This window comes from Anas platyrhynchos, chromosome 6, assembly GCF_047663525.1.
Source record: "Anas platyrhynchos isolate ZD024472 breed Pekin duck chromosome 6, IASCAAS_PekinDuck_T2T, whole genome shotgun sequence".
NCBI classification, from domain to species: domain Eukaryota; kingdom Metazoa; phylum Chordata; class Aves; order Anseriformes; family Anatidae; genus Anas; species Anas platyrhynchos.
Window position 1 is genome coordinate 5,145,982 of NC_092592.1, and position 25,616 is coordinate 5,171,597.

Below are 25,616 nucleotides of genomic sequence, written 5' to 3' on the forward strand. Positions count from 1 at the left end.
ACCTTAGGGACTGAAACCAGTCCTGCTCCAAAATGTCAGAGAATCTCAGAACTGAATCAGAAGGTTTTGGGGTTGCTTTCATTCACTTTCTCACACTGAAGAAAATGAGCAAGTGCTTCTGCCACCCTCAAAAGATTTTGAGAGGCTTTTGCAATGGTGTGCATCTCAAAAAAAAATTACCAAGAATGGAGTAAGGCTATTTCTTTGGAAAGAGAAACCAGGCTATTCAGCTAATCCTATGAATTCGTGAGGAGAAGATAAGAGGGGTTATTCAGTTGTCATCTAAGGGCATTTTGGGGATATGAACAACTTTTCTTCAGGCTTCCTTCATTGTAGGGAAATAAAGGTCCCATCTCCTAAGATATCACTGAAGCTCACGGTAGCTTTGGGAAATGTGTGCTCCATTCCTTCTGCTGAAGGCAACGTAAACTCTGCCTGCAGTCCTGCAGTTTAGGGTCTCTCCCCACAATTGTGCAAACAAATCCACTTTGATGGATTTGTTTACAGTTTACAGCTTACAGTGTGAGCTGCACGGTAACTCTTCTACACTGCAGAGGGACCATGCCATGTTCTGAGTTCCCCTAGGGCTGTGCTCACATGCTGGACTCTGCCCCACTGGTCCAACATTGCAGCTACTTTATAGCCTCCCCAAATCAATGGACATCCTGGAGCACGCCACGCTGCTCCAGGTAACATTTCTCACTAGGTAATATTCAAGAACAAGCTCTTTAAGGGTGAAGGTCATCTGAGAAAGTTATAAAAGAAGGTTATAAAGGTCAACAAATTGCATTACTAAGTGTGCACCTAGTAGTGAAGAGTCGCTTTAGCTGTTGCAGGCTGGATCATGAGGCTGGGTGAAATAGCTTCTGTAGTTTACCCAAAACCTAGAATGTCTTGGAAAGGCTTCTGGATCGTATTTCATGCTCTCTTGTTAAACACAACTACTGGACTAGCTTTCTCAATCCTAAATAAAAGGGTTTCTTCCTTTTCTCCCTCTCATTAACTTGCTCCATACTTCCTGAATTGGGTAACAGGACATCATGCTGTACCCTGCAGCTTTCCACCTTTTCCTCCTTCCCTCTCCTCACAGTTAGTATTTATCATTAGAACAATCCTGGTTATCAGCTCCAGATATTATCTCCTACTTGCCCTCTTTTATAAATACGCTTTTACTTCACAAGCAACACACTACAAGAAATACCACAGGAGAGTCTCCTTTAAAGATTTGCAACGCTTTCCTGATGCTGACACCACTGTTACAGCCTATGCATGGCAAACATCACCCAACAGCAGCTATCCTATGGATGAGGTTCATTAACAGCTATTGGTATTGCGAGACACTTGAACATTGGTGCAGTTTGGGGATTTTCAATACTCACAAATGACTCAAATCTTTATCCCAGAGCATTTTTTTTTTTCACAGCTACACACATAGGAACTGTTTGTATTTTTCATGAACACAGTAACACAGAAGACTGTTACAGAAAAGCTTTAAACACTGTTCAGATGGCAGAATCCAGGCACTCGCACAGTATCCAAAATTACAGAAAGAAGTGGAAACATTTTTATTTAAAGTTCTATCTTTCGTTACATTACCTAACTACACTTCATACATTTGAAGATATTCAACAAAATAATATAGGAAGTGGCAGGAATATACTCTTAAAATCCTTCAGCAAAGAATTATCTTTTCTGCTATCACTAGATACTAAATTTATCATTTTGCACTACTCTTTCAGATTTCACACCTCTGTTTCAATATTAAATGCAAAATTAGTACAGTACTGGCAGTATTTTGCTATTTTTCAGTTTCTTCAAAGCTTTAATACTCTATCTTCCATTACCTTTATGGGATTGCTTCAAAATTTTAATACTCTAATCATGAGGAAAAACATGCATATTGTGAATTTTAGTCTAAATCCATTAAAAGAGCAGAGCACGACCTTTCATTAGGGTCTAGTGAAGCCAGTAACACTACGTTTTACTTCTGCTTACTGATTTCCTACAGTACTCGGTTTTGAAATGAGATGCACAAAACCCATTTATATTCTGATACTGATTATAATGCTACATTTGATGCAAGAGCACATTCTGCAGCAAGGTTATAACTTCCTGATACATGGAGGCTGTGCACACTGATCCCATTATTTCATATCATCATACAAATTTCAGAAACTGTTTATGAACATTTTCACTGAAATAAAAATTAACAAACTCAACAGCCTGAGCACCATTACTTATTTATTTATTTTAAGAAAATAGGGTTCATTTATTTTAAATTATCAGTGTAAACTTTTATCAAATCAAGACTGGGTAGTAGTAAACAATCACCTGCGCTTCTAATGTCAAAGGCCTAAACCCTGAATTCCCCTCTTGTCCAACATGAATGGTGTATAGGACCGAAACATGCTCAAACTGGCTGAAGAAAACAATCTGAAGCCCCGTTGATCCCAGCTATACCTTCAATGCATAAAACTTTGTTTATCCACACAACTGACATTTTCAACAGCTTCTAACCGCATGAAGTTCAATAAGAGCAAGTGCCGGGTCCTGCACCTGGGACGGGGAAACCCTGGCTGCACGTACAGACTGGGCGATGAGACGCTGGAGAGCAGCCTAGAAGAGAGGGATCTGGGGGTCGTGGTAGACAACAAGTTGAATATGAGCCGGCAGTGTGCCCTGGCAGCCAGGAGGGCCAACCGTGTCCTGGGGTGCATCAAGCACGGCATCGCTAGTAGGTCGAGGGAGGTGATTGTCCCGCTCTACTCTGCGCTGGTGCGGCCTCACCTCGAGTACTGTGTGCAGTTCTGGGCACCACAGTATAAAAAGGACATGAAACTGTTGGAGAGTGTCCAGAGGAGGGCTACGAAGATGGTGAAAGGCCTGGAGGGGAAGACGTACGAGGAACGGCTGAGGGCACTGGGCCTGTTCAGCCTGGAGAAGAGGAGGCTGAGGGGAGACCTCATCGCAGTCTACAACTTCCTCGTAAGGGGGTGTCGAGAGGCAGGAGACCTTTTCTCCATTAACACCAGCGACAGGACCCGCGGGAATGGAGTTAAGCTGAGGCAGGGGAAGTTTAGGCTGGACATCAGGAAAGGGTTCTTCACAGAGAGAGTGGTTGCACACTGGAACAGGCTCCCCAGGGAAGTGGTCACTGCACCGAGCCTGACTGAATTTAAGAAGAGATTGGACTGTGCACTTAGTCACATGGTCTGAACTTGGGTAGACCTGTGCGGTGTCAAGAGTTGGACTTGATGATCCTTAAGGGTCCCTTCCAACTCAGGATATTCTATGATTCTATGATTCTAAGAGGAGAAATTATAACAAATCTCTCCTCACTGTTCTCAACCACAGCCCTCAACTTTTCAGTTGGAGACAACCTATTAGGATGGTAAAATTGCAGCACTATCTGGTAAGATCAGGGAATGGCTGGCTGCCAAAAAAAAATGTGGTTAAGAGGAAGAAGCAACTCTGAAATATTTTGCTGCTTTGTCAAATTGGACTGCTGCAAAAAAGTCCTGCAAGCAATTTCACACAGTTGTGCTTCTGGGGAACTCAAGCGTTGTCTCTTTCCTTACAGTAGCATCAAATTCTGTTTCCTAAAGAAGTGTTAACATCAGTAAATATGTTATCAGCTCTAAGCACATAACATTTTTGGTGCACTGGTTCAAACCTTATTTTTGTGACTTATTTCCTTCTGTGTGTCAAAGCGAACAACGGAAGGAAGAGAAGTTGAGGTATTTGCAGAGGAAGTGCTTCCACACTGTCTTTTCATAACCAACATGCATCAGAATGGCATTCAAAGAGGAATTTATTTCAACTTAAAAAATAACAGTTGTTATGTGAATGCATAAATGCTTTACCTGTATTCATCCTGCGTAAATCGAGGAATTACTGAAGGCTGCAGTACAGCAATTTCTACGGTAGTGGTGTTGGACTTCACAGGATCTCCATCATCATATGCAATGACCACTAGCTGTAAGTAGTACAGAAAATCATTTTTAGTAGAGGTGAGAGCATTATGTTGACTTAAAATAGTGCTTTTTGTATTTTCAGGGTCTAACAAGTCAGATGAGATTTTCTTTTAATTTTCTTTTCATTCTTTTCATTTTCATCATACTTTTGTATGATTTGCAGTGAAAGAAAAGAAAGAAAAGTATAAGAACAAAGCAGAAGAAAAGGGTGACAGCCATCTGCAGGTCAAACCATATGCCAGAAAATTTACAGAAACACAGTAAAATAGAACTGTAATTCCATTGCTTTCTACAAATACATCGCCAAAAAATGCTGGCGGTTTCAAGAATATAACTTACATTTTTCATGGGATTCCCTTCGCATCTTATCAAAGACTGTCCTTACCCAAAGCTCCAGAATCCATTATAACTTTTTAAAAGGTATAGTTCAGCTCTATATTTAAGCACCAGAGCACTTATTATCAGAAAAATACCTGCAACTCCCCCAAAAAACAAATGAAAAAAGTGCTGGATAATACGCTGGTGCTGACAGACATTAATATTTAAAACTGAGGTCAAATAACAAAACAACAATGAAAGAAACATGTTCTATCCCCAATTGACAACAAAAGAACTCTGACAAGAGATCCTCCAGATGCTAAATCATGGACAAAACCAGATCCTCACCAAAGGCAGCCTTTATAAATCTCTTGTGTATCTAATCTTTGGTTATTCACATTATTATTTACTCAGTCTATTTATCTACGCTTCTCTGCTGGGACAGATAAATTCACCTGCTTTGAGCTTTCAGATGAAATTCAGCAAAAGGATGAGACCAGCCCACTGAAGATGGACTAACGGACAGTTTGCTAGGTTTTTCTTTCCCTACATTTGTCCTTATTTCAGGAGATCTGCAAGCAAGCACCAACTCAGGAAGTCCCCACATCTGTGATTTCTGAAGTCACAGCAGAAGAAGTTCATGTCTTCTTTTCTCTGTTCCTTTACTAAGCATCCGTATTTTCTGAAATGCAGCACTGCTAAATTTACCATTGGTCTGCCCTACTACAGAGCAGTTTTCATATAGAAACATGCCGTGTCCATGTGCCTGTCACCAGCACGTAATGTATCAGAGCCTCAGAAAACAGCCACACAAAGGAATTACTTTGAAAAGCTTCACTCTGGTTAATAAATAATTCTCTTCTCCCCCTCCGCCCCCCCCATCCCTGAGTTTCACTACATCAATTAGAAATTGGAAATAAATTAGCAGTGCCCCAAGTTCCTAAAAGAGATAGTATTTCAATGCTACTCAAGCTCATCATACTGGTTGACATGACTCTCAAAAAGTGGAAAATGGTGGACAACTTTACTTCCTTATAACTGATAAGTATGAAAATAAACCTCTTTTTGACTCTCAATTCAGAAAAAAATAACTGAAGGGCAAGAAGAAACGAAACACACCTGAATGAAGACACATGGTTGGCATCTTCCATGTAGGAAAATTACATACGTGTATAAACCTCCATGTATTGTAAGACACTTTTTAAAAAAATTTGTTTACTGACAAGCTCCAACTTTCAACTACCTCCTCCATTCATGGATTTTAGAAGGGAGACCTGTTTCTTTGATTTTGATTGAAATCATACCTTATTCCAGATTAACTACACTTGAGACTCTTCAGTACCAGTAACAACACAACAGTAATTTGTCTCCTTAAAGCTCGTGTTTTCACATTACAGCACTTGTGAACTCAAGTCCCCAACTACCCAAACTGTGCAGTAACTTTCTCTACAAGATATATTACCATCCTTACTTTTTTTTTCCCCCCTAAAATTGCTATGCTGACAGCTCTGTTGAAAACTAAAACATTAGCTATGTTAACTTCCAAAAGCAGGTTTCCTTCAGCTGCTTCCCATTTTTTCCCCCAGCATAAGAGTAGCAATCATATCCATGCAAGATCTTTCTGACATGAAAAAGGCCAGGAAACATGTAACAAGAAGAAATTAAGAAACAAACAAAATAAGAATTTCACATCTTTTTATGAAATATAAAGCATAAGAGAGACACACATGTAGGAGTGCTACTAAATGTTACTTGCATTTTTACTGATAATACACAGACATATGGGTTTTACCTTAAACACCGTACTTGGCTCTTCATTTAGGTTTACCCGAGTTACTACACGCCCTGAAGTCTCCTCCACATCAAAAATGCTGGCACTGTAAGGGAACTGGACGACATCTACTTTGTATCGGACTCGACTTGCTGGTGTGCCCTGGAAGTCAGAAATAAAGCAAATGTTGTATTATTTTCTTTTTACTCACCTCTTTAAGTTATTAAAGACTTAAAATGCAACATCTCTCAGCAGACCATCAGAACTTGCAGCTTGTCTTCCTCAGAACTGGGATTGTTACTGAGCATCTGTGGTGGTTTTACCTTGCTAGGCAGCTGAACACCACAACCACTCTCTCACTCCCCCTCCTAAGAAGAGGAGGGGAAGAAGTGAAGGAAAGAACAACTCACGGGTTGAGATAAGGATAATTTAATTAAAGGAGAAAAATAATTATTAAAGAAAGATTATTATTAATTAAACAATTTAACTAAAGGGAAAAAAGGGAAAGGGGAAAAGGGAAACAAACAAACAAACAAAACAAGTAAAGGCTATGTGGAAGTGCAGAGGAAAGAAATTGCTCTCTACGTCCCATAAATGAGCGATGCTTGACCATGTCCTTGGAGCAGGGCCTCAACGCATGTAGCCAGTGTTTGGGAGGACCGATGTTTTCACAACGAGAGCCCACCCCTCCCCTCTTCTTCCAGTTTCCACCTTTCATTGCTGAGTGTGACACCACATGGTATGGAATATCCCTTTGGTTGGTTTAGGTCAGCTGCCCTGGTGATGTTTCTTTTCTCACTTTTTTGCCCACCCCCTAGGAGGGTTAGAGAAAGTCCTGATGCTGTGCCAGCACTGCTCAGCAGCAGACACAACACTGGTGTGATACCACTGCTGTTCCAGCTACAAGTGCAGAGCACAGCACCATATGGGCTGCTGCAGGGGAAGTTAACATCCCAGTACGACATGCCTCCTACAAAATATCTTAGAAACATTTGACAGATCCTCTAAGAAAAATCATCAGAGGTTTGGAAAGAAGCAAACTAAAAAAAATAAAATCTTTAGGTTGAAGAAGATATATACATATAGACAGAAGTGGTGATCTGTTTGATGATTTATTTTTGTAATAACAGAAGAAGGACACCACTTAAAGTTAGTTAACATACTTTTCAACAGTATTTTGACAGCTGAATTTAAAAGTCTCCTTTTGTGCTAGCTCAGGAAACTCTGAATATTTTAAAAAAGTAAACACTATTTAGCTTGTCCTGAAAGTTGGGAGTCTTGTTACTGAAGGTGGGAAGATTCACATGTTGTATTTCTGAAAAATCAGACTACAGTTGTGAACACAGGACACTCCAGCCTACATGACATTCACTAACTTTTTTTTGAGAGGAGACAAAATGCGAAGAGCACCAGGTTGCTTGGGTAAACCAGCCACAGCCTGAACGGACTGTCTCATGTCCACGGCAACCAGCAATATCTGTAGGTTTGACTTGATTCACCAAAGCTGAGTGTCGAAGAACCTCTCCAAATTCTCACCTCCAACAGCTAGGACACTGCGGCCCCTGCCACCTCGAACAGAGGACTTCTGCCTCTCACCATTAGCCATCACTGCTAGTTCTAAGCACAACCTCAGAAAACAATTAAGGAGAAGGCATTTGTCCTAGCACTGGTAACAGAAAAAGCTCTTCTGCAAATGGATTTTAAGTAGCCTGAACAAACTGTTCAATCCCCATTTTTAATGACAAGAACAAGCACAGGCAGCCTGTGCATCTGTGCATGTCTCACAAACTGTCTGCATCCATACACACTCAAGAATACCAAAATTAAAAAGGGAATCAGAAGATGCATTGCCAGAAGGGTATAATAGATGAGTTTTTCAGATCAGTAATTCAATGTTTGCTAATAGGAGGCTATTTACCTGATTTAACTATTTTAACACTAGATGTCTGAATAATTAACACTTATTCTGAACAATGAAGTTTCTTGATGTATCCATCACATTTCCAGTGATCTCATTCCAGCTGTCACCTTCCCAAGGACCTTTAGCACACGAAATAACCGTGCCTGTAAGTACAGCTTACAAGGCAGCTGGCTGACACATCGGAGAGACAGGAATGCTCTGGCAGCCTGTGCAGCCTTGAGTGACCTACCAAGTCCCTAAAAAAACAAACCAGGTGACAAGTCTTGTCCCTGGGATCTCCACAGTCACACTATTCCCCTTCTTGAGCAGGTCAGAGGAAGGCACAAGGATGGATCAGAGGGCTGTAGCACTTCTGCTGTAAAGGCAGGCTGAGGGAGTTGGGGCGTTCAGGCTGAAGAAGAGAAGGCTCTGGGGTATCCTCATTGCAGCTTCTCAATACCTGAAGGGGGCTTATAAAAAAGTTGGAGAGTGACTTTTTGCTTGGGCAGGACAAGGGGGAATGGCTTTAAACTAAGAGGGGAGATCTAGGTTAGGAGGAAGTTCTTCACTGAGAGGGTGGTGAGGCACTGGCTCTGCTGCAACAACCACGTTCCCACACACCCCTGGAGGAACGTCTCTGGTATCAGCAGGATGGTGCCTGGCACACATCCGACTTCAGAGGGGCAGATACTGACAAGTGTCACCTAACCTCTTGGGAGGTTATATCTGCCTCTCTAAAGCCCCTGAGATGGGCTGCACCACCCACAGGCTACAGAGGATGGCTGGGAGACACCTGAATTTTAACAGACTACTTTCATTCTCAGCAAGTGCCCCTTCACCAGTATTGATATTATTTCACTAGTAATTTGCGTGTTTTCAAAGTTTAAAAGGTGACAAAGTAGCAGTTTTCTAAAGCACTGGAAGCCACTAAGAGTAAAAACTACGTGCTAAATAGAAGAAAAGGCATCCAACAATGTGTTTAGAGCAAAGAAAGGTTTTTTGTGCATGTGTGTGTTGTGTGTGTATATATATGTATTTATTTTGCACACTGATTTCTGAATAACTATTTATCTGTCTGTGTTACCTGGATATGTAAGCAGCTGGGACACTTCACAAAAATCTACTGATTCATCAGAGAAGCACATTGAAACTCAGGTCCTACTGTTGGTATGACTGCGGTTGATAAACTCCTCTGAGCCTGGACCTCAGACTTGGTTTTGATCTTTACATTGCATTTAGACAGACAAAACATCCAAAGCCAACAGTTTCATTAATAGAGAACTGGTAATTTTCATCTGTATTCAATACTGTGGTATAAAAGAGCTTTGCTGTTCTTGACAATATATTCCCTGTATCATGTCATGCAGCCTGGCCCAGGCTGGGTGTAATATCAAGTCCAATGTTCCTGTGCCACTGGCAGGCCTGCAGAATTGGGTCTACCAGATGTGCTCTGGTGTTCCGTGGAGCAATTTATGAAAACCATGTTACTTGTTAAAAGTATTTTACACGACCATGCACATTATACATGTGAAAATCCTTGAAAACATGAGAAATTTCAGAGATCATAGCATAACAGATGATTATACAACTTTTGTCCTGATGTTCTTCTTCACCATTACACAATTAAGAGGAAATTACCTGCTAAGATCCACTCTGTTTGGCTACAGAGTAATGGTCCTCACATTTGCTTGTAAGACTAGAAGCTATCATTATCATTAAACATGCACACAGTAGGTAATTTGTTATTAAATAAAGAAAAATCTCATCAGGTTATTGCTCCTGATATGACTATCAAGTACACTTTTCTCCTGTCATTTCTGAAAATAACAAAATGGGGATTTATTTTTTATTTACTATATTTTGGCACAAATGTAATTAGAAAAATCTCATGAGAAATTTTCCAGGGAAATCCATTTAGAAGCAAGTTTCAATTATCTCAAGTATTAATCATCTTTCATTTCTTTTTAAAATTAATTTAGATACATGCCTATGTCTACAGCAAAACTCAAATATAAGATTATATTGCCAAATAAATTATACTCTCAACTAAACCATAAAGAAAGGATTTTAGCTGGTAGGAACCACACTCATTCTCTTAAACCAGAACTTTTATCCTAAAAGACCAAGACTAATACCAAAACTCATCCAGCTCCAATTACAATATTATTGCTGCATAATTCCTCACGTTTCCATTTTCTCTGGGGAAACTCCATGGGTATGGCAAGAAAACATCCCCAGCATTTACATTAGATGATCAGGCTGCATGTGGAGATCCTGGACAAAGAGGCCATGCAGAGTACACATGTGCACTACCAAGATAGCTCTCAACAGGCACAAAGAGGTTGCAGAGGAATTGTAATGCAATAGATCCATGGAAATGGCATGAGTATAGTAACAGTAACGTCTTCTTTATGTATTCACTGGTATTTCTGAAAGCAATTCAAAAGGAAATTGGAATCCTTACTCCCACCATGCGAAAGGGTAACCGAGGTACAAAACCAGAAAGATGGAGCCCAGAAAAGTGAGGAAAAAAGAGCATTTCACTTCCATCTGCACTCTATTCATGAAGATCCCAGATGTGCATCTGTGTATATGACTGGGATTTTACCCAAATACTTGGATGGAATACTAGTGTAAAAGATAAAGGCAAACTTATTCATCAAGTCGCTTTGTACTCAATGCCACTTTCTGACTGAAGTCAGAATACTTCTACAGCTACTGTGGATAAAATGTGAAGCAAGTAAGGTTAAATGAATGGTCTCCATTCATTTTCATTCAGAGATTTCAACAGAAATCTGAATGATTTACAACATAAGGAGTTCACTAAGGCAAATTTTGTAAAGTTAGTTCTGTGAAAAAAAAAAAGGAAAGTGATGCTAAAGACAAAATGTACCGATGGCTGCAAGTGTTCTTTATAACAAACCAACACGGGACAGTTACCATTAAAGATGGGCCAGTCCACAAGGCGAGCAATTGACTTTGAAGGGTCTCCTACCAACTATGGATTGTTAACAGTGTACTCACATGTATTTACTCTCTCATTTACCAGTCATTACCATTTTATAATTTTATATAAGCTCTAAAATTTGAATTATTTTATTCTTTAGTATATAATTTAATGAAGGAGTATGCAAATCTGGATTAATTCTGTAAATTCTGACTTAATAACAAGCTGAACACAAAATGAGTATAAATTTTTAAAGCCACAAGATAAAATTCCTTTAAGAGCTTACTGATTTTTCAGTATGTTTCCCTTATGCTAATCTCCAGCAGACACTATGATATTCAACAGTAATAGTTTATAAAAGATCAAGCCCTGGACTATACGAAAATGTTTTTATCTCTAATTAAGTATCTGTTAAATCTCTAATTAAGTATCTGTTAGCATCACACTTTCAGTGGGTGCTGTAAAACAATAAGGACAATTACTCTCAATCTGACAAAATAGCTCCACTGATCACAAACTTTACAAGGTGTTATGAGACTGGATGAACCATTATACTGGATGTTCTGGAGCTCTGGAAGCTGACTGGTCATTGAAATTAGCACTCTGCATCTGTTTCTATTGACATTTCAAATCAACAAAATCAGAATACGCGGGCGAATTGCCCATGAAAGAAATATTCCAGCTTTTACAGTGATGGCTCATGTAAAAAAAAGCCTATAGAGGAAAAGCATGCACCTCGTGATATATCAGTCCTGGAAATATTCAACTCCTGATAATTAAACCAAGCACCCATCACATAGCTCAAGCTGCTCTCCTTTCGCAATATTTGTAGAGTTAAGCTCCTTGAGAAAATGATTATAATCATCTGGCATCTTTCATCACCATATCACTTCAATAAAGCATAAACTAATCACAATGAATAAAACTCTTTTTTTTCTCCCCAGGGATGATCTAACTTCAGTATGTGCACGGCCATCTGTATAGGATGTAGTGCCTTTGACAAACAAAAAGGACAAGCTTAATGCAACCAACATTCAAATCCCTCCATGTGCAATTATCTCCTTAAAAAAAAAAAAAAAAAAAGTTTGGTACATAACTACACATAACTTTATAGACCTTTCTCATCACCAAAACCTTCCCACTCAATCAGGTTTAACCCCTAAAGTTTTAAGGCAAGCCACTGCTCTGCTGTCATTCCACGGAGCCAAGTCCTTTTTGCTTTCCCCTCTCCTGCTCCTGAACAGATTGCCCCATGCCATTTTAAGTCAGACTATTCATTAGTGTGTGTAGGAAATGAAGATACCCTGTGACGATGTACAGTATGGCCTAGCATTTATTTTTGGCTTAAGTCACATCAAAACCCAACGTGGAAGGAAGGAAGAGAAGTAAGAGGGAGGCTGTTTAAAAGCAGTTTCAGCCGTGCCTCTGTTCAGCTGCCAAGCGTGACTCACCCAGATGGCCCAAGCGTTGTCTAGACACCAATTCCACACATTTTTGGCTACCACCCCTGAAGCATTTGAAGAAGCTGTGTCTTGTGCTGGCCACTTATCGTTCCTTGAGAGATAAGCTCTCAGACTGAGCACTTAGAGCAGAAGTATTATTACAAACAGGGGAACTGAAAGCAGTTCTGAGGACTCTCCAGCATCTGATAGCATTGAGCGACGTAGGATAGAGGGCTTCATGCATCTGTTACAGCCCTGATGTACGCTTCAGATCTCACCAGCTATAAAAGGTCATCTACCTGCCCAAAGAACAGATGTTTGCTAGCTCAGGATACTAACGACTGTGCTGATAAAATTCAGAAGTGTTGATGAGAGAGTCAGACACCGGCTTCATCTACGCCTTGGGGTCTGCAGGTATCTCTCACTAAAAAGACTGGAAAACATCTCTGGGTGAAACCAAAGCTGTGTACATTTGTGTTATCTAAAGCAAAGCAGGGCATACAGATGCTAGTTCAGAACTCTAAATTTGATTAAATATAACAGTGGCTAAGCGTGAGGAGCTGTCTCAGAAAATCCAGTAACTGGGCATCCTTCTCTCTCACCACCCCTTAGTCCGCACTAACATGCCCCAAAGCAAATGTCTGATTATCCTCTGTACAAGGACTCAATTACTCCTTTCTGTCCCCATTGATGGACTTTTCTTTATTACCTTGCAGCCTTAGACTCTTACTTCTCTTTTATGCTCAACTATGCCTGTAACTCCAGGCTTTTTTTTTTCTTTCCACTGGTGGCCTTAGATCTTGGTTTTATTTTCATTCCCTATTTTAGAGATATTTTTTTTTTTCTATAGGATATTATCATATCTACTTTAGTTTCATGAAACATTTATTTGGCACACCCAGTATACATGTTACACGTCTGTGTTTTCCAGCTACACGAATAGTTATGGACCTCAAAGGATACCTGCTTGCACTGTTACTCGCTTTTGACTTCATTCTTTGGTCAGATCACTGTTTTCAAAACAGGATTCGGTTGGGAAGTTAAATTCTAATAGTCAAGGGAGTTCTTGCAGGAAACAAAGCACACAGTTTAACAGTGGAAAAATCGTGTCTCTTAGTCCTTTAGTTCCAGATGGACAACCGTTCTGGAAGGGAAGCTCAAGATGACACGAGGGAAACCCTGCACACAACTGACTGCTCTGTCCTGACACCTTTGTGTCACCCCCTCCAACCCTTTACACAGAGGCTGGGATGCTTCCCCCATCTGGTTCTTCACAGTTAGCCCTCACACAAAGAGGACAGCTTCCTGCGAGTGGTCTAAAAGTGTTTTAAAGTTCAAGATTTGTATTTTAGCAAGGTTTACCAGTTATTTAGAAAGAACTGAAGATGTACTCAAGCTTCTCCTTAGCAGTCATGCCACCAGGGCTCTGCTCTACTACCACAGCTCCCTTTGCCTCCCTTGGCCTGCTTTTGTTTCCTTATGCATTTTGTTACCCTTTACCTGTACATGTGTCAACAATTCGAGGAAAGCTGGTCTGGGAAACACAGCGTGAGCAACAGTAGGATGTATGAAGTAACTTGAAAGATCACATACCGTAAAACTGTTTAAAACCAGAGAAAAATATACTATAGACCATTCCAACAAACAAAAGGACGTAAGTTGACCTAACATGCTTCCTGAAATGTATGTGAAACCAAACGCACCAGATTTCAATGACCAGAGTGGTAATTCAAATTAAGGATTTTTAATGCAAGTATGAAAAGTAACTTCTTAAAAATAGTTTATATTCTCAGTTGTCACACACACAAAGTGAATTCAAACTGGAAAAGGAAAGAAAGGAGAAAACTCTTAGAACTGAAACTGACATTTGCTCAAGAAAACCTTTCAAATCCTATTCTGTCCTGTAGAGAAAAGCACTGGTTTGTATGTTTTAATTGACATTTCACTAGGGCACTGAAGGAATAACTATCAGAGATACCTCATGCCTTCAGGCCAAAAGTTCTTTGATCACTTTGAAATCCAAAGGTTAAAATGAAAACATAATGAGGTTTCTACTTGGGAGCATTTGAATCTAGCACAGGTGATTTTTGTATTAAATGAGCACTTAGTAGTAGTAATCAGAAATCGATGTTTGTTGTGACCAAACCAATCCTATTATCAACACTTGCATTCTACTGGTGGCTTAATGTTATAGGCATCTGGTTTGTATGCTTCAATTAAGAAAATTAAACAATTTCAATGCCACAGTTGATTTTGAAGACTTCAAAATCTTCACATTGTTACCTGCATTTATGCCTATTATAATGGTAATAAGCAGGATCCAGCACTCAGTGATTTTGATTTCTCTCATGTATGTGCATCAATTTCTCTATAGAAATACAAGCAATCCTCACATCTTTCAAATACAAAACATTCAAAATCAGAAAAAAATAAATCCATATAAAGACATGAGGAAATCACAAGAAAGGAATTTGGGAGACATAAGTGCTTTAGTCTGGTTTTATACTCTCCCAGTCCCATGCTACCTAACGAGGGCCATTATTACCCACTGTAAGAGTAGGGAAGCTTACTCATGATCAATTTCTACTTTTATCTGTCCATCTGACAGTGATAGAAATGTTAGAAATGGACAGACTGCAGAAGGATAAAGGGCTAAAGATAATTCTAAGTAAAAAAAAATCTGCTGACAGTTTGATGGGCTAGTAGGATTATTTTTTTTGTTTGTTTGTTTTTTAGATGAGAAAGTGACATAACTTTGCATTATAAAATGCAGATTCCACAGAACTAAGAAAGGTTACAAATGCATTATTAATCAGTTAGAGACTGTTTTGTTTCATCAACTGTTTTGGTGATATCTTATTCTTTAATGTATAGACACATTAACCTGGGGAATCACAAAATGCAGATTATATCAGAATGGGCAAATCCTTCATGAAGACCAAAATAAACTTATTGTAAGGCAAAAGATAATATTAAATAAAATCTGCATTAAAAAAAAATATGTTAAAAACTGATTCTCTAGCAACAATTAATATATAAAATATAGTTTTATAATATAATATATATTTTAAAATATATATCCCAATAACGCATTTGTGTTGAAATTTCCACTAATTCCATGAAAGAGAAATTCTGATTTTTGTCGTACATGTATTTCACTGATCCTTAGCATCCTTTTCTGCATGCTTTTCTCAAAGGTCAGTGAGATAATCTGCTAGGATAAATGCGTACTGATGCTACAGGAAGAGGCAGGTCTATAGAAGTGTTACTGATGAATTTAAAACTTTATCCCTGGCTGATTTTGACTGTCAAAATATAAATAAATAAATAAATTGCACTTTCAACACTCATGGAAAGCAAGTTTTCCCCCCTCTCCACTGGTAGATCACTCTAAAGCAGCTCCACTTGTGATATGGGCAGTGTTTCCTGTTACTGCTAACTGCTGAGGATGAGAGCTTTTCAACAAAAATGAAGTTTTCTACCTGCCTGGTTTCCAACTCATTCCTAGGGAGAGCAACAGAGAATTTTCTCCAGCTAACACCCATCTGCTGAACTCCCTGAAACACTAAATGCAATACAGACCCAAGTTTATGAAAGCATAGTTTACTAATTTGATAGTAGTACTATGGTAACAGAGTGCATTATTATTCAGGAAGAAATGTTGGCAAAATAAGGTAATACTTTTGTGCTACATAGTGTAAGCATAAACCTTGCTGGCTTCTACTGCCACACAGAAACTCTGCACCCATGTCACTGCACCAAATATATGGAAGAATAAGACATATACGAAATGTGACAGACAAAAAAAAAAACAAAAAAACAAACATTCAGAAAGTCAAATCAAAGTTTAGTTTAGATCACATAGTTACAGGATATTATCTTAAATCAATTTAAAATTATTTCCCAGCAAATAAAATCTGAGCCATCAACTCTAATTTTCACTGCAAGTTTCAGTTTTAAACAATGACTAAGATGATGGTGGACACCTTGGCCTGGAGATCCCCAAAGAACAGTGAAAAAAATGAGACAAAAGTACTGTAGTTCCACAGAGCAAAAAGGGAGGAAAAGGTGCAGCAAGATTGTACAAAATCCACAAAAATATGAACACTTACTAAAAACTGCGAATATCTAGAGTGGGGATTTCTACCTTTAGATTTCTACAAGGCTACTAGAGATACTTCCCTTTGCTTATGCATAACGGTTGCAGTCCAAAATGGAACTGGGTGATGTGGGTGCAACTGCAGTGCCTAAAGCAAAACTAAGATCCTCAAAACCCCAGCTTCATCATGCATGTCCATCATCTTCACGGGTGCTGAGTTTTGTCACCTTCACAGCAGCATCATGGCCTGGAAGACTACTTCCATGGAGAAATGAATGCTTCCTTCTGTTAATATTCCCCTGGAAATTGCCCAACACTGGTCATTTAAGACACAGCTCTCCATCTACTGCTGAAATAACATGTATGTCCTCTGCTGCTGCATTCCTCAAGTACACTGCAAAACTATTTATTGATAACAATTGCTATTTGTGACCTACATGTTGATAACTTATTCTCATATGTATTTTAGACAAACAATAGTCCAGATCTTCAGCAAGTGTTAACTACTATAATATCTCCAGCTTCTGTAATATGCAGCTGACAGACACCACCTGCAGTGAATTTACTTACCATTGTGTTAGGACTTTTTACAAAAGGATAGCAGGACTGTCCTTACAGAAACACTGCTTCAGCATTTCTGTCCTTGAGTGGCAAATAAAGTACTACGAAACATACTTAGCTAAGCTACAATTGATTTGTGTCAAAGCACTGCCATCATCTTTTAATGTGCATGGCACATTCACTCTGAACACTTGTCCCTGAGGATTACTCTCCTTAATATGCCAAACACTAACAATTAAAAATTAAACCTGGCTGGCAGAACATTTTGGGCTTTTCTTGTCCTCAGTGTATCATCTGGTCACCAATGTTCATCAACCCCTGATTACAAAAATTGATATTACCCTTCAGAATAGCTAACAAGTCAAAAATATGTGTTCAGTTCTGTCAATTGAGTGCTTCACTAGGGAACAGTGATAAAAGTCAGTGGCAAAAATAAACTTTATCCCCAAAACACCAGCAGTCTGTTCAAATACTACATATCCAATAAGGCCAGCTGGTGGGCTGTGAGTTCCCCATGACCCTATGATGTCTCAGACTAGGAATGCACAATGACTGCAAATCAAGAAGGTAACAATCTTAAAAAGCTGCATTTTATTTCCCTGTTAAGCTGCACAACTGTACGAAAGACAGCCATGACTTCCATTCTTTCCTATTCCTGTAATTCATCTGACACTGGGAAGTTGAATGAAGTGGTTTTCAAACCTCTTCCTGACAGAAAGGAGCCGTATCACTGATGTGCCAGCTTCAGAAACCATTGTTTTACATGCAGCCTCTGTCCAAAAAGGCTGACAAAAAATGTATGAGTTACTGCTCTGTGAAACTCATAATAATCACCTTTGTTGTTGAGAGAGTTAGGTCGCTTATGAGGGTTAAAGATTTCTCCCTCTTGGGTGCAGAATATTAATAGAACCTTTTTGCTTACCGGAGGATCTTGATCCTCAGCTGAAACGGTAGTGATAACGGTGCCCTTGACTGCATCAGGAGCAACCATTCCCCTGTAGAGCTTTTTGCTAAATACCGGCGAGTAATCGTTCATATCCTGCAAAACATAATTAAGAGTTTAGTGCTGAAGTTTAAACAAAAGTATAGAGACATTCACAACCGATCTTTCAAATTCTACCCAATCACTCCCTCTTAATTAGGAAACCTATTTGCCTTTCAGAGTCCCTCTTGGCTCTCAATTCCATTACCAGCAAACAAAACTAGCACAGAAGGGGAAGATGCCAATGTTTCAAAACAACATATTCATATGAGACAGATCAACAGAAGGGAATTCTGCAGAAAAACACAGTCTCACAAGTAAACAAAGCAGAGATTTCCATGACAGCTGTTTCTCAAGCAGTGGGCCACAACGTGGCTTTGCTAATTTTCTAAAATGAATGAGCTTGCTGTTGCTTGACAGCGTGCGTTACCTCTAATATGCAATAAATGAGGGGAAAACATAACATCAGATTAATATCAACACTTCACTAATATGCTATTCTGCAGACAGATGCATACGCTGTCAAAAAACAGCTTCAAAGTCTTGGGTTAAGCCCAACGCCATTGTCACAATAACACGTGTGCATGCACCTAAGTATACCTTGGCACCTGTAGACGTGCACACAGCTGTGTGTGTATACATTTATGGGTGCATCCACGTGCAAAAGAGAATCCCAGCCAAACACCAAGCCGGGTGGGACTGGGGGACCTGCAGCCTGCACACGCTGCGCCAGCTCGCACCAAGATAGATGCGAGCAGAGATACACGCCGCTCTCACCGACGTGTTCACCCCGCTCAGCAGGGGCTGTGGAAATTTAGAAACTCAGCCACCATTACTGGCTGTTCCAGAAACTCCTTCATTGTTCCCACCCTAAGTTGTCAGGAATTCATTTTTTGCCAACGTCCTCTCAGAGTGAGGCCCAGAAAATACGCACGTTCTTTAAAAATAAAAAATTAAATGCACATCTTTAAATCACAATGTTTATTCTTATAATAAAACTATTTCAGTTTCTTCTGTAGAGCCACCTTCCTAGCATGAGTTCTTTTGAGAACAGATTCGTTTTTGTGTACTACTACGTCCCATTTTGCACAGATGGATAGTAGATTTTGGTTTTCCCTGCTACGGAAAAAATCCAGAACAAGTAAGAGGCACAATATGCCTTCAGCACAGAGGAGTGACTTTACTGATCCACAAAGGAAAAGGAGACTTCTTCCCCTGCCTTAAAGCAGAACACAGGGGCCACCCACCTCCTGGGCTACCCACGCAAACACGGCTACTCAGTATTTACACACAGATGCTTCTACCTGTTGTTACAGGTCTTCATGCTGCAAATGCTACATGCTGATGCTGGCCTGTGCACTACATTGGCATTTAAAACATTCATATATACCTCATCAGAGGTAATAAACATCTATGAAGAAATCACTGTTACAAACCCATATAATACAGGCCTGAAAAATTAATGCGTTATGTTCTGCTGAAAGGTCTGCAATTCAAGCCTTCAATGCATTGGAAATGCATTTTCACCGATTTTCAGTTTTTCAAAGAGACAATTGCACCATCAAATTAAAATAAAAAGCGACAACTAGGCAATTCAAAGTAGGAGAGCATTCAAAAGAATAGAATTTGGAAAAACATGCACATTCAAACAGATTAGCATTTCTGTATGGAATTACAGGCATTGAATCTTTTTCTTTCAAATTCTTGACCTGTTTGCAAGAAGATAATTTACTTCAATTAAGAATGTAAAACCAAGGAATAATTTACATAAACAATTTTGCTCCCCTGGACTCTTCAAAGTGACACCATGTTTGTAAAATAAGCCATCCTTTGTTCTGCTTTGCTCCCTGAAACTCCACTCCAGAGCAGTGCAGCACAGTGGCAAAGCAGCCAGCATCACACAGCAATCTCCCTGTCAGGCTCCATTCACAGCCCATTCTACCTCAAAGAAAGGATGCTGAGTTTATTCATTTGAAGCAGACACCAAGCAGCTCTGTGTACAGAAAACCATCAGCAAAAGGTGGCACATAAAAAATAATCTTGAGTGTTGTCTGAGGAGCATCATACAATGCTGCATGCATGCTCCGCTGCATAAATCCCAGTATTTGGAAGTGTTTTGTTTTGTAGGCCCTCAAGTTTTTCAATGAGAGGTGCAACCTTTTACTGTCACAACCACACTGTCACAGAGAAGATAGGTTCTGTCCTTCTGCATGAAGACTCCATCTGAACCAACAACCGCTATGGTACTTAAAAGGACTTAGCATTTTCTGGAACAGCTCAGCCTTTTTTAAAAAAAAGTCTCTCTCTGCACCTGCACAGCCACAGCCATGTCTAACTCTTTGTTCCTTGGCACAGCAGCAGCAGATTGCACTCTGCTGCTTGCTCATTCTGGGGGAATCTGGGGGAATCACCATGTGATGTTTTTGTTATCTTCTGTGCACCTGAGCACCCGAAAATCTGCAACTTACAGTGCTGGAAAGCCTAATCCTGTTGAAGGATGATACACTACATGCTCTGCTATAGAAAACGACTAAGTCATTCCAATTCCTACACCTGTTTTTCAAGATACGTGGATCAACACAAAATATACACGAATACAAAGTGTAGCACAAAGTAGAAAAGCAGAAGGCTTCCTGTCCTAACTTACTTCTCTTCTGAGTGGAGCTTTATGCATGATTGGGCCTCATAAACCTTACCCAAGCCAAGCAACCAGACATCAAATACTTCAGCCCTACCTAAGCAGAGCAGCTCCAAGTGCTTTTCTTCCTGGCTCCTCTCTTCCCAACCCCTAAAGCAGATACTTGTTTTATACAGCAGAATTCAAACTTCTTTTTTCTTGCTTTTATCACATTTAAAGTTCCTCAGAAGAATTATGCCTTCCCATAACACAGCTGCAATAAATACACTTCAGAGAGAGCAAGACTGACATTACAGACAGGTGATCAAGTCTCATATGCTCATCACAATGCCTCTGACAAATAACTGCCAGAAGCAGAACTTCTGCAGGCAGAAGGCATACAGGCGGAACATGCAGATGGCATGGAAGCGCTTTATTGGATGTAATGCTTTCTTTATTCTAGTAGAAGTCTTTGTTCAGTGGCAGGAGGAAAAAAAAACAACCCTTCTGGGCTATTTCCCATGGAGGAAGTAGAGGTTTTTACCAAGGACATGGAGTGGCATGCTCCTGCACAGCTACATAATTGAAGATGACTCTACTTCTGAAGGCTTCTGTTGAAACACCCCAAAAATGGCTTTGCACTGACATGTATGTGGCTTACGGATGCAATCAATAACCACAGCTCAGGAATGGGATGGCAATCTTACACTACTTTTATTGCCACTTTGTGGAATTACCTCTTAAAAACTATGGTATAATCCTGCACGTACCCTCGTGGCCAACCTGTGGTGTCTTCCAACCTTTCACAGTCCACTGCTTCATCCATATAAATCCAGGCAGCTATTAACTATCAAACACACACAGAACGGCAAATGGGAAATGCAGGTAATGGATTCTCTGCATACCTTGCTTTGAAATACTTGGCTGTGTATTTTGACAGTAAGGTAATAGCAGGCACATATTTATATATAAGTACAAAATTGCCTTTATGTCACTGCTCATCTAGCTGAAGATTTATTGTATTTTTGCATGTCTTTGTTTATACAACAGGGTCAGAGTCAAAGCATAACAACCCAAAGCTCTCTTCTCACCACGGTTCCTCATCTCCCACCACTTTTTGTTTCGCTTTGTTTCACATTGCTTGCAGTGGGGAAGACATAAAAGCAGGACAGCACAAGCCCGTACTCCTTTCCCTTGCACGTGTAAGAATCTAAAGTAACAAGGAAGCACAATATGGGAGGTATGCTCAAATACTGTCATTTCAGAGAATCCACGGTCGTAGTCTCAAAATCAAATGAAGATGTATCATGAGATTTCTTGATGAAAATTCGTTTATTAACTCTGATGCCTCCCTCAGCTCCTGAGTGATGCCACTGGCTGACCAACCTCCTCGCACTCTGAACAAGACACACCCCATTCACGATATTTGAAGGGCTGTTATCTATCAAAGGGGCTAGAGGAAACAGTACTGACCAGCCTGCAAATAATATGAGACCGATGAACAAAAACGTTGGTGAACTAAGATATACATCCAGGAATGCCAATGAGGAGAGACAAGCATGGGGGAGGAAAGGCACTAAGAAGCAAATCAATATGTAATTTAAAAACCATTAAGACAGTCACTAGCAGTTATGAACTAAAACCAAAGAAGGTGCTCCCCAACAGGTGGCGGCTGCCGATGTGGGAGGGCAACACAGGACAACTGTGCGAGAACAATATCTGCAGTACAGCAGTTCCAGCATGAAATTAACTTGTAAACTTAAATGGGCTTCAGAGACAATAATAGATTTTTGATTTATGGTGACACTGAATGACCTGTAATATTTGTGCTTCAAGTTAAGGATATAAACACGTAACACCTGGGTGCGATGCTCTGCTCTGCCTCCTCATTCACTCATCCGGGAGCTGCACAATTTGGACCAAGTGACTGCCATCTGCTTTGCACCATCACCACCCGAAGTGCACGCGGATGGCATGTACGGCACGTGAATCACAGCAAAGACCCCACACATCTGTATAGCTGCACGCAGCAAGCAGCAGCTAGGCTAGCTCAGCCACTTCTGCAGCTCCTGAGTCACGAAGTTACCACTGGTTATGATGGGCTGTCACAAAGCAGAGCAGTCCCAGTACTCCTCTATGACTTTGCACTGGATCCTACAGATCCATCTTCCAGCACATCCCCAGCTGTTTAAAATCTCATGCTTCAGAAACACATCCCAAGCAGCAAAGCCTGCACAAGTCTAATGCACCAGGAGTTGCTACAGCAGTTACAAGATATTTGGAAAATTCTTCCTGAAAGGAGAAGCCAAATACACAGGGATTACAGCTCTTTCCTTCTAGGCACTGGGTGCAAGGCAGTTGTGATGGATCAGGATACGGCCCCTTCTCACTCTTGTGAACTCCATCTGCAGCTCCTGACTGTCAGGGAATTTTAAAGAACGGCAACATTACAATGCACGACAGACTTGACTGATTTTAGCATTTTCTTACTGAAAACTTTCTGAAAAACAATGAGTTTTTGACATGCTTTCTTAAGAAATGTTGTTTTTCTTACGAGAAAAATGAACAGTAGGAAGTTAATTTTTCATCACCTATCTTGACACAAACAGAAGCAACACAAGATGGCACTGATATACTTTAGATATTTATATATATACACATGTATATATGTATATATATATATATATTTTTTTTTTTTTCGGGCATAATCATGTGTACAAACGCCCAGTTATTGTGCACAGGGAACCCCATTACTAATGGAAAAATCTGCTGCCTTTAGCCTGCAGTGCACTAGAGGGCAGCCCTGCCAAATAGGAGTGAAGCTTCTCCTCCCCCAGCCCTTGTAAAAATCTGTTTTACCCTCTCCCAGTTCTCTCCTTATGGAAACAGGCTTATATTTTTTTCATCTAGTAGTCATCTTGTTTTATATAGCTTGCAAAATCAGCCTGAATTTCAGCTCACATTTTTTGTAGAACGTGACCTAATTATAATCAGGTATTGATTATTTATTAAAATAGCTACAATGCCACAACAGTGAAGTCTGATCATTAAGTTGCTGAACAGATCCAGAGCGACAAGCTCCTATAGAAAGAGTACGAAGCGCAGAAATTCTGCTGATTTATTCAGACCACTACGAGTCCGTTGGAAGTTTTTTACCATTATTAACTGAGTATGTATGCAGAAGTGCCTACCTGAGGAGACTGCATTACAAATGCAAAATGCTCTTTCTTCTCATCTCTCTCCTCAGCTCCTGGAGCAGAAAGCATTCTACCATAAAACTTCTAAAAGCCTGAGAAGAAACACTTACCCTCCTGCTTCTGACCTGTTGACAAAATCACTCTAGGTTGGTTAGGGACATCAGCTTCTTAAATATTACATACTTGTGGTTTGTGAATCATTTCATAAAGAGTTTTTAAATACATCCAAGTGTTTTTCCTGCCACTCTGGGACTGTGCTCTTTGATTATAGCTGCTGATACTAAGGTTTCTAGTCATCTGTATCTAAGTGGAAATCAACGTGCCCTCACTATAAAAACCAGCATGACTGAACAGCGTCTGAGCTAATAAATGCATATTAAGCATTTACAGCTCCTTTTGCAGTCTGCTGGCTTTTATCACGTGTAATAAATAGAACAAATGTATTTTTAAAGTGGTCCCTACTTCCACTAATATTAAATGTACATTAACATAATCCCACTAAAGGAGAAAGCAAGGAGGTTTACTTCAAAACATAGTGTATGTCACATTAAATTTTCACTTTCTCAATTTTTCTCCACGTATTAATACACTTAATTTGCTGCTGTCACTTGGTTTCGAACATCTGCCAATTAAGCCTATGTGCACATTACCAGAGCTGGTGGCTTCCCATCTAAGCAGCCTCCAAGTGTTTAATAATCCCTTGGTGTCTGGGGATTTCCAAGGAGAAATTTAACATTCCTTTACTCTTCCATTGTAACTCTCTTCTACAGAAAGCAAAGTGTTTTTTTTTTGGCATCACTGCACTTGAAAATCATTATTTCTCCTATGTTTTCTTCAGCTGTAGGAAGATGTTGCTCAACACCCTCTTAAAAGAAGCACAAAGCAATTTATTAATAAGTGGAATGGAAGTACCCTAGAGACACAAGATTTCACGGCCCTAAGGGCACCCTAAGCCCCTGAAGGCTCTGCCCAGCCTTACGTGAGCCCCTCCAACACCCTGCCCCTGGGCCCAGAACCCCTGCCAGCCCCGGGGGCTCTCCCCAGCCCTGCTGCAGTGACGCTGAGGGTGGCTGGCCTCCAGCCCTGCTCCTGGCCCTGTCCGTTTTGCTCCCAGTTGGATTGTAGACTGAATTCATGCTCACGGACTACCCAAGGACCTCTGGCCCCACCACAGGCTGTCACTCCGTAGAAACCCATCCAGCACAGGGCTTACTGATGTTTGCACAGAATCTCTGCTACCATCGCTACGTTTCAGCTGCATCACCCAGAAGTGCCATATTTCATTACCATCCATTGCTCCGGTCCATGCTAACTGCTAGTAGCCATCTGGAGCCCTCAGTTCCTTCCATAATTTCTCAATTTCTGAAAATCCTCATTTGATTATATTTCTATTATTTAACTTGGTAAGTTCCCAAAGCCTTTCAAGATGATGCTAATCAACCTAATTTGGAGCAGCACAAATTTAATATTAAATATTAAAATGCAAATTTAGAATGCTTTTATGTCATGATACTCTTAAATTACATGACTGTTTAAAAAGTTTTAGAACTGTTCTGAATCAAGGGCCCTAGATTTGGAGTCACGGAGTCAGCACCGAAACAACTGAAAGTTTAAGCCATGACTTTAGGTAACCATTCTTTCACAACTGAGTTTTATGTTCTGAAAGAAAACCCAAGTGTTACTCTAATGTAATCCCATTACTAGAGAAGGAATTTTTATTTCCCTTTCACTTAAACATCTACTACGCCACATATACAGCTACAGCAAAATGCAGATCTTTACCTTTTGCCAAGAGTTTATACATGTAT

General features: G+C 40.1%; 1 protein-coding gene across 17 annotated transcripts in view; it reads right to left on the reverse strand.

Annotated features, from left to right (window-relative positions):
* The window catches only part of PCDH15 (protocadherin related 15), an 805,380-nt gene that overhangs the window by 88,663 nt on the left and 691,101 nt on the right, over positions 1–25,616 (reverse strand). For all 17 annotated transcript variants that reach the window (XM_072040299.1, XM_072040297.1, XM_072040296.1 and 14 more), the window contains 3 exons: positions 17,935–18,051; positions 6,085–6,225; positions 3,864–3,976 (listed from right to left, as the gene is read on the reverse strand). In XM_072040299.1, coding sequence (XP_071896400.1) covers positions 3,864–3,976; positions 6,085–6,225; positions 17,935–18,051 — 371 coding nt within the window. The remainder of the gene's footprint in view (positions 1–3,863; positions 3,977–6,084; positions 6,226–17,934; positions 18,052–25,616) is intronic.